Source organism: Melanostigma gelatinosum, assembly GCF_949748355.1.
Source record: "Melanostigma gelatinosum genome assembly, chromosome: 2".
In the NCBI taxonomy this organism is placed as follows: domain Eukaryota; kingdom Metazoa; phylum Chordata; class Actinopteri; order Perciformes; family Zoarcidae; genus Melanostigma; species Melanostigma gelatinosum.
The window spans coordinates 10,468,950-10,479,493 of NC_136635.1; the positions used below are offsets into that span (position 1 = coordinate 10,468,950).

A 10,544-nucleotide genomic window follows, 5' to 3' on the forward strand; every position below is an offset into this window, starting at 1 on the left:
ATTTTTTGTTTTTACAAATAAATATTTTCCTGCTACGGAAAAAAACAGTTTGCTTGCTGTTATTTTTGCTCGTCGATTTAAAAAAGGCATTCTATAATCAAATATAAGAATAGTTGGTCCAAAATTCTTATTACAAATCGGAACCTGCTGGTACTTAATTATTATTTTTTTACATTATACAGTGCAAACTCTACAATTACACAAAACATATGATTGTGCATATTTAATGGTAAAAATGAGGCCATTAAGAGTTTTTATCATCCACCCAAGTGTACAATAATCTCCTTTGTCTTTCGTTTTGTTGCATTCTAGTGTATAGGGTAGCATCAGCCTTCTTGTATTTCACTGACAATGTTTTCACGCTGCACTAATACTGTTTAATTTTTTTAGCTGCACACACACACACACACACACACACACCAATCTCTGTCTGTCTCAACAGGGACCTCTCTCTGTTCAGGGATGGGACTGCTGCAGAAAGCCCTGTTCACCAACACTTGCATGTTTTCATTCATAGTATGCCATTCATATTAGCAGTGTACAATGGAAATATGTGGGTGGGGTGTATGTATGAATACAAGTCAATGCCCCTCTCTCCCCCTCACTATATTTAACCCCAGAGAAGCCTCCTCTTGCCTCCCTCATTGCTGTGTTACTCCCTAACCCCTCCCCCTCTCCCTGTCTTCCTGCTCTCTTGTCATTGGGTGCTGTGTGGGGTGATGGTTGTGGTTTCTGTCGGTGATGTCTCCAGAGCGTGTACCGGCTTACTGCTTCAAAACTATTGAAGCTTATTTTGATTTAACAGTCTTGCAGCACTTCTAGATTAGATTCAGTTTAGATAGATATAGATAGATAGATAAATAAATAGATAGTGTTTTGAAAGAATATATGAAGAACATACTAAGAACACATGCATATTTGTTCATCATCTCTGTGGAAGTAGTGGTACCATCTGAGGTGTCTATCATGGGACAAAGGAGCCTGTAACTGCTGCCTGTAGCTCCAACAGCTGACTTGCGAGTGACAACCTGAAGCTTGGACTGTACATTCTGCCAGGAAGTCGAGGACTCAAGCGCGTCTTGAACAGTTTCCATAGAGTCATTGCCTCAGGCTCGACCGGAGCGTAGACTTATCCTTTTTGGGACCAGACTTCTGAGAGTTGACAAGCTGCAGAAATAAGGATCAACTCACTGCTTTCCACTGCCTGAGGTGAGATGCAATAATCTCATGATAACTTGCTGTCCTTGATTATTAGGGAGGATGTTGGTATAATCAGTGAAAACTTTACTCCTATCTCTTCTGCTGTTACAGGACAGTAAACTCACTGCTTCTTGTTCTCTGCAAATTAGAATGATATTAATAACTCACAGTATCAGAATCTGTGCGCATAGCACCACTCTATCACTGCTGCAGAATGAAAGGCTTGCTACTATGAAACAGCGTTTCTTCCGCCTATTGGTGGGAAAAGGTTCCACTGAAGGCTAATGATTGGTCACTCTGGCTGCCTGTCATGTCGAAGGGTGTGTTCCTACAGTGATAAACGTGGTCATATGACACAAACATACCACCCTGGAAGTAATGTGCTTGTTTAGGTGTGGTTCAGAGATGATGGGAGAGCAGAGAGAAGAGACAGTGGAGGAGGAAAGTGTATGCAGGGCGGCAGGAGAGAGATAGACAAATGAGAAAAACAGAAAAAAAGACAGATGTAGGCTGCATTAGATTCTGAATGCAAGATATGGACATGGTTATCCACGAAAATATTAAATACAAATACATCTCAGCTCAAATTCTGATGAATAGTGTGTTTGTTTGTCATTGGTGAAGACGGGCAGAAAATGTATTGTACAGCCTCACAAAAAGCACAGATAAACAAACCAGCGGAAAGGCCAAATAGATTAAGACGCATATTTTAGATAGCGACTTTTGTGACAATAACAGGGAAGCAAACAGGTAAACCGAGAAAGTAACAAAATAAAGAAGAAGAAATGGACATAACAATAACAAGGCAGCAGCAACCTGAGTCATGAATTCTCTGTTGAATGCAGCCATTCAGAGAATTAACACAGGCAGTATATGGTCAGCTAAGGGGTGTGAGGATCAACAAGAAACCGGTCATATGATCCCTGGTCAGCCCTCAGCTATTAGAGAGAGAGAGAGACAAACAGAGGAAGAGAGGCAGAACAAGAGAGGAAAAACACCAGTGGTCCCTCCATGCTTTGACAGTGTGTAATGGAGCTAACATTCGTCAGTTGGTGTGGTCGGAGGCTTTCACATCCTCTTACATCATGGTGAGGTGGAGGCCCACTAGATGCATTCCTCATAAGCTACCAATCAAAGGAAAGGTAAAACCGTCTGTTCTATATTCTGCTCTATAATGTACATTTGTGTGATGATCGTAGTATTTACATTACATTAAATCAAGAATATCTGCGGGAAGAACTTTTCGGCATGTATTATAAATGACAGCGAAAGGTTTTATCCTGTGGTGTATGTGTGAGCGGTGATTGTTTGAATCAGTGAGGAGAAATGGGAGGCAAAGATGTAATGTTGTGTGACAGAGCCTACAGTGACTAAACTTTGAGTCGAGATGCAGGTATATTTTTACATGTATCTTGTTCTTTAATTCTACACCTGGAACCAGGCTTAAAATGAAATGGTTACCGGTAGTTGCTTTTCGAAACACAGATTTGTCCATCTCAAAATGTTGGGCACCTGGGCATCCTGGTGGCCAACCTGTACCTAACTTGTGCTCAGGCAGGGATGTTTTGTTGTTTAACAAAGCTGTGAATGCATTTGCATTGCCTGTGTGCTGAAATACGTTTTTACATACATACATGTATGATTTGTTCCAGGTTGTCTTGCGCAGCTCAGCAGAAGCCCAGAAAATACTGAGACGGTTACCAAACAGGAACGCGCCATATTAGAGGGCCATCTGCTTCAAGGGAATCAAAAAAAAACACGAACATTTGACTGTGTGGCACCAGCTGAAGAGACCAGACCAGAGGGAGCCACCTCAGGACTCAGGGATCTGCTAGATTTACTGACCTAACAAGACCATGTACTCCCCTCAGAGTCTCCACCGCTGGGGCATCACTCACAGTGAGAGTATGGAGCGGTTAGCATACAGCCAAGGTAGGTTGGGAAGTGTTATTTGAAAGAAAAACCCGATCTAATACATAATGATAACTCCTGTCAACTCCTACTGCAGCGTGGTCTGATACAATGTTCTTGTTCAATGGATTCATATCACTGGACTGAAACAAAGCATCTTCCCTGTCTGCAGTTCCCTCCTGTCTATTGTAATACATGCAATCAGAAATATCCAATTTACATTGTTTCCACTCTGACCCTTACCCTTATAGAGGTACAGTAATGCTATAAGCCTAATATCAGTGAAAGTTAATTTCAAAGCACCTGTGATTAAATGAAGCATCCTCTTACTTCTGCAGGTGCACTGAAGTCTTGCAGTCGATTAGTATCAGCCGACTCGTACATTTAAACAAATGGCGAAGTGGTTTATCGTAGAAAAAACAAGCTTTAAGATGTCTCTTTGGCCTCTGAGAGATGGTGATGGGCATTGTTCGCAATTCTATGACTAGACTAAAATAATGAGCCTAATAATCAAGGAAATAATCAGCAGATGAATTGATAATTAAAACAATAATTAGTTGCAGACAGCCATGCATTTCATGTAGCAAGCAGGTCTCACTTAAAACCGTAAGCATGTTTACCAAAGCCTGCTCAGCCTGACTCTCTACATGTACTTCTTCCTCCTCTTTACTGGTGCCTGTGTGGGTGTTTATTTTTTCCACTGTGATGCTTCTAAATCCTACTGAGAGCTTTCCTCCGTGGGTTCATAATACGACATTGAAAGTAAGGCCGTCGCCAGGACTTTGGAAATACTGAGGTCATGACTCCAAATCCCCCAGCAGAACCTAACAAAAATATGGACAAGCAACCAATCAAACCCTGTAAATGTCTTTCAGAATTTAAAGAAATCGCAACATTTTATTAATTATTTGAACTGTTTAATTATACTATATGTATTAAGTATTGACAATTAAGGCATTTAGAAAATAAAGCGAACAACATTTTGCCTAAAACTATTAGATATTACAAAAAAATAACGTGTGTAGCAGGCCTACATTTTTACCACAGAATGTTACGACTATCACGGAGAATTTCAATACCAAAATGACCAGAAATACAGTTGTTGAGGAATTCAGATCCTGTTGTTGCTGAAGTAAAAGTGCATAAATATGATTGGGGAGATTTACTTAAAACGTATTCTCTGAGCAACAAAAGCCCCCTGTGAGTATTAGACAATTATATTATTGTGAAAGCCGCATAGTTTAATCTATTCACAATGCATCATATTTTATTGGCTCAAATGTTTTACATGTCAAATCTTGATTTGCTAAGTAGTTATAACTGTCAAAATAAGTGGAGCAAAAAGTACAATATTTATGGAAGCACTCAAGTAAAGTACAAGTACCTCAAATTTGTACCTAAGAATAGTATTTTAGTTCAGTATTTTAGTTACATTCCACCCTAGCAGAAATATTACCAACCTCCTTGGGGGATGCAGCTTTCTACGAGAGATGTTGGACCTTTTTTATTTTTTACTCAACTATATATCTTAAAATAGCTGTCTGGGCCCTCTTGTCTCCAAGCATCTCTGTCCTCTACACACAGTACCACCCTCCACCTGGTGGCAGCCCTGCAGTTCTCCCTTCTAACAGCAGGGGGCGGCACACCCACAACACAACGGCCACTGAAATCATTACGTAGCTAGTACTGCCTTTTGTGTATCTCGTGAGCCTGTTGACACCGCCCCTCCGGAGGGTGCAGCGGGACCGCCAACTGTCGGTTTTGGTCTACGGGTTTTAAACAAATGTCCACAGCACAGGGAAACAAACGGAAAATAATCGTATATCAACGAGCAGCTAACGGTCATCATGTAGACCGACACCAACGATTTGCAGTACGGGAACGCTACGACGATTGACTAGTCAGGCTTGTTGCTTTGGGTACTATTACAGGTATTTTTATGATACGGTTGTCACAATGGTCGCCGGTTGAATTGCTCAACGACGCCAGCTCGCTAACGGTGAGCTAACCGTATGAATCTGGCTGCGTTTGCACCGACCAGCAGCTATATTTGTCTCAGAGGTACACGAACATGGCATCGCCTGCAGAGCACGACCTGGCGTTGTCTGAAGCGGACAGCAGCAAGGAGAAGGCTCAGATGTTTGGGATTCTGAGGCTGCAGGAGGAGAAATCTGGTGTTGCAGATAAAGCTAACAGTAGCAACACGGCGAGAGGAGGAGGTAGTAGTAGTGGAGGTGGTGGTGGAGGAGACGGGCGATGGCAGGCTCCCATCTTCGCTTTGGCCAGGAAAGCATCCGAGACTATTTCAGGGAGCATTCACGTCCTGCCCAAAGTGTCGGAGCACAGGACGTCTCTTTCCGGGGACTGGACCGTCCAAGGTAGAGTATTATCATAAAGGGAGTGTCTGGGTAGTAATAAAAGGTCTGAAGACACCCAGTAACTGATTGTTGTGTAGGGTCACATGAGGAAATGTGCCCTTAGCTAACTGTGCTTATCAGTTTCTTAACACAGACCCCCCCCCCCCCCCCCTGATATCTTCAGGAGCGCATCCAGACATCTTCTAATCGGAGCACTGGTACTAGTTCCAGCTGGTGTTGCTGGTAGATGTGCTAATGTGACAGACCTAGCTGGCTACATATCCTCCTTGTTCTTTCATATCTAGCATTACCTCATCACTCTCTCTCTGTGTGTGTGTGTGTGTGTGTGTGTGTGTGTGGCCAATTGATTTTTCAAAGAGCTCACGTGCTTTGATGGTACACCCTCGCATATTAATGTTAGCAGTGGTGCTGTAGTGGTGCTGCTGCTGTTTCTACCACCACACAACTGAACAGCCTGAGGAGTCAAATTCCGCACTGATGCACATGGGAAACACGCGCTCTGTCTTTCTTATTTCCTTTGGGGTTTTCACCATGCAATGCATAGTGGTGTTGTCTGTATGTGTTTGCTGCCTTGATATCACTACAAATAACGTTTTAGTATAAACAGCTATAACTAACTAAATATGTTTGTTTTCATGTTTTATCAATTCATTTTTTGTTCATAAAATATCATAAAATTGTAAATATTTCCATCACAATTTTCCAGAGCCCAAGCACACTCGTAGTCTGAAACCCTAATATATAATTTTTTTTACGATTCTATAAAACAGATAAAAGCAGCAAATAATCATTTTTAAGAATCTGGAACCAGCAAAGGTTTCAAATTTTTTGCTTGACAATCATACTATTGAATCATAATAGTGGCTGGTTAATCTTCTGATGAGCGACATCTTCTGTTTCTGCAGAGCTCCGCACCAGTGTCTGTCTGACAATAGATGTTCCCACACACACACACACGCACGCACGCACGCACGCACACACACACACACACATTTAGTTTCTGACAGTTTCCAGGTGTCCATCACAGACTTGCATTTGAATTATGTTAAAATTTAAATCTGATCATTTGAAATAACTGAATAGTTTCAGGCATTCAGTGCCACATAACTTCTTCATTGATTGTTTGTTTGTTTGTCTTTCTTTTAACAAGAACACAGTAGATACATTTTAGGGGAATGACCTTTTAATGATCAAAGATTTAAAATATCTACACAGTTTGCATTCAAACTCAAATCTCAATTGAAACATCCAGACACGTTGTAGCTTTTCACTCGTCAGTGTTTGATGTGTAGTAGCAGTCACATGGTGACACAGGTATTTAAAGGGTTACTGTTTCTTTCTTAGTATCATCAGGGCGTAGCGCCAAAAGGCTCCCAAAAGTCTTCCTCACTCCCAAGAAATCATCTGTTGGTTTGTCAGCGTCTCTGCCTCTGGGCCATTAAAGCTCTCTGTCATTGCTAGGCAACATCTCTGCACTTTCCCACCTGTCTGTCCTGCTCTGGTGTTTGGCTACACATTAACCACATTAACCCGGAGGTCCAATCAAAGTGGAGAGCACTTAAAGACATATCATTGTGGGGGTTTCTCTGTTTCAGGCTCTGGAGTTGTTCTGGAAGGCAAATGTTAAACAACATCTCTGTTCAAAGTTAGCTGCAAATTTAGACAATTTATCGAGCAAAGTTAGAAAAAATGTATTTACTGCATTGTTCTGTGTGCCCACGGTGAGCTGACACAAAAATACAAATGATCTGTTTTTAGGGTGTATTCTGCTTTCAAAGCACTTACTTTACTTGTACTGTACATTCTCACAGCATGTTTCTGATAATGACCATAATGACCAGCTGTAATACATCACAGCTGTAATACATTACATTATAAGCATATTTTAAATGAAGTGCTGATGTGTGGCTTTTGTCCTGCAGCCCTGCGAGATCCCATGGCTATGGAGCGAGCCAACCTGCTGAACATGGCCAAGCTGAGTATTAAAGGGCTGATTGAGTCGGCTCTGAGCTTCGGACGAACTCTGGACTCGGACTACCCCCCTCTCCAGCAGTTCTTTGTTGTCATGGAGCACTGCCTCAAACATGGCCTCAAAGGTAAGAGGAACCTCCAAACTTATTAACATTCAATATCAAAGGGCTCCTATTGTTTTGTTTTTTAAGATGTGTATGTGCTACTGCTTGTCTATTCTCTCTGCAGTGAAGAAGTCCTTTCTGGGCTTTAACAAGTCTCTCTGGGGTCCTCTGGAGCTGGTGGAGAAGCTGTGTCCTGAAGCAGCAGAGATCTCGGCCTCTGTACGAGACCTGCCTGGACTTAAGTAAGGAGTACAAACACACACCTGTGCTCACACACAACTTAACCTTACATCGTGCTGGGGGAACATGAGCCACAACCTCACACGCTCACATTTACCAGTAACATGAGAATGTGACGTGAGCAGGGAAATACCTGACAGTTATTTACTTTCACTTCACCTTTCCTCTCCCTGCTGCCTCACTTCCTCCAAGTTCTCCAGATCTTTAATATTCTTTCGTCTCTTTGTAACTGCTATAGCCAGAATAGGCACATTTTTAGTCAGGCACAGTGTTAACAGCACTGAGTTTAAAATTCAGTAAAGATGAGTCCTTATACTGTCAATGTTGGGCAATAGACATCTTTTAAAAGCAAAATCAGTGATGGTGCAGTGGTATGCTTGTATATTTGCTGCCAGTTGTATGTCTTTCCACATCCTGCTTTACTTTGTTATTCACTTCTCTGTCACACATACCAGAGCGTCTAGGTCTGACATCAAGTGAGCAATATTCAGGTCTCGCTGATCCAGCTAAATGGGGAACAGCCGTGTTGTTTTAGATGGAGAACAGAGTGTGTTTCCTTTGGTGCTGCTGAGTCAGACCAACGAACATGTAGCAGAGCAGTGTTTATGCAACACCATGTGTGACAGTGCAAACGTTTTAATCGTTGAGATGAAAAAGACAGAAGTTAATTAGATGAGCCCATGTTAACTGTAGACTGCAATAAACACATAGAAGAACCTAATTAGATCCAAACAACAAAACAAAGCTCAAATCTTATGGTGTGTGTGTGTGTGTGTGTGTGTGTGTGTGTGTGTGTGTGTTTCCCAGGACTCCATTAGGCAGGGCCAGAGCTTGGTTGCGTCTGGCTCTCATGCAGAAACGGCTGGCCGACTATCTACGACTCCTCATCACCAGAAAAGATCTGCTCAGGTACTCTCATATTTACACATAACAATTGGTGCATTTGACTTGTTTTGAAAAATATACCTGAATTAAAGTATATACTTTTTATATTTCCTTGTTTCCAAGTTTCAGCTATAGACAAAAAAATGTTTGGCTGAAAAATATTGGTGTTGTTAAATAATATTAATGATAAAACAATATTGTTTTTAATCAATTTAATACAAATTCTGACAGCTTGTACTTACGCCAAAGACATTTCACATCCACGGTAACACCACTGAGCTAAAACCTAAAATAAAGCCCCTTTTTTACCAAAGCTCCCTTAAGTGTTTGAGGATCTGTTGTATCTTCCTCCACAGTGATTTCTATGAGTATTCAGCGCTGATGCTGGAGGAGGAGGGAGCAGTGATAGTGGGCCTGCTGGTGGGCCTCAACGTCATCGACGCTAACCTGTGTGTCAAAGGCGAGGACCTGGACTCGCAGGTAACCCCTCTGACACAGTATTTAGACCACTTGGACTAGAAGAACACATTTACACCAGACATTACGACATTCTTTTAATGTGGGCATAAAACATCTGATGATGTGGCTGCATGACAACACGTGTACAGCTGATATGTCTACTCTTCTGTTCTCTCCATAATTGCATCTCATTTTCCACTTGCACCAAACTAAGCAGAGAAACAAATCTATGTCTTATGTTAATAAAAAATGACTCCACTTGCTGTGCATACAAGTTCACGGACATGAAACAGTTTATCGTCAGTGACTCTAGTTTAGGGAAGCAGACAACACTTGTTTGTTTTGTTGCGTTATCTTGGCATCAGGCAGAGAGAGAGCAGTGTCATGTTTCTACGGGTGGACTCTTTGTCCTGAGTGCAAACACACTCATTTTCTCACTAATGCATCCTGTTCAGACTGTGTTTACACTTGTAACATGAAGCGATCTGGAATAGTTTGTTTGGATACGATTGTTGTCTGAGCCTTAACACAAATGACCACACACATCTGTACATTTGATGGCAGGTGTAAAAGAGATTCCATTACTAAAGCAGAGGTGATACATTTCATTCAAGATTTAAAAAAAGCATATTTGGTTACTTCTTTTTAAGGCTGCAACTAATAATTATTTTCATTATTGATTAATCTGTATAAAAGCTATTATTTTTCATTCCATCATTGGACTATAAAATGTCAAACTAGTGAAAAAACCTCCCAATGTCCAAAACCAAAAGATATTTAATTTACAACTAGAATATAATATAAAACAGAGAAATGCAGAAAATCCTCACTTTCAAGAGGCTGGAATCAAATGGGAATCAAAACTATTTTTACTTGAAATATAATTGAAACAATTAATTGATTATCAGAATAGTTGCAGATAATTTGTCTTTTGAATGACGAGGTGGTGTATATTGTGGTAGTTTATATTAGTAAATGTCAGTGGATATTAACTGCATGCTGTCAAATTTACAATAAGCATTTCGTTTTTATTGTGCGGGTTTTGATTTGGTTCACCACATAATCGTAAACATCCCCAATTCTTGCGAATGTTCTGGTTGCCTGCAACTACTCGAGGCATAACTGAATCAATGGTTGTTTGAACATTGCTTTTCATAACATATATATATATATATATATATATATATATATATAAACTTCATTTTGAGTGATGCCAGCTTGTCTTATTTATCTTCTTATTTGAGGTCGGGGTGATCGACTTCTCCATGTACTTGAAGAATGACATTGATGATTACAGGAGTGAGGAGAGGTATTGTCTGTCATTATCTCTCCACTTTATTTTATACAATGGGTCTCTTAGCCCCCCCCCCCCCCCCCCCCAATGTGATGCAGAGCT

At 41.0% G+C, this 10,544-nt stretch overlaps 1 protein-coding gene across 3 annotated transcripts in view; it reads left to right on the forward strand.

The window, feature by feature from the left end:
• The first annotated feature begins 4,888 nt into the window (after window positions 1–4,888).
• Window positions 4,889–10,544, forward strand: part of rufy2 (RUN and FYVE domain containing 2) — a 20,070-nt gene continuing 14,414 nt past the window's right edge. For all 3 annotated transcript variants that reach the window (XM_079294913.1, XM_079294914.1, XM_079294915.1), the window contains exons 1-6: window positions 4,889–5,489; window positions 7,412–7,585; window positions 7,689–7,806; window positions 8,612–8,713; window positions 9,046–9,169; window positions 10,393–10,457. In XM_079294913.1, the coding sequence (XP_079151039.1) occupies window positions 5,183–5,489; window positions 7,412–7,585; window positions 7,689–7,806; window positions 8,612–8,713; window positions 9,046–9,169; window positions 10,393–10,457 (890 nt within the window). In that variant the 5' untranslated portion in view covers window positions 4,889–5,182. The remainder of the gene's footprint in view (window positions 5,490–7,411; window positions 7,586–7,688; window positions 7,807–8,611; window positions 8,714–9,045; window positions 9,170–10,392; window positions 10,458–10,544) is intronic.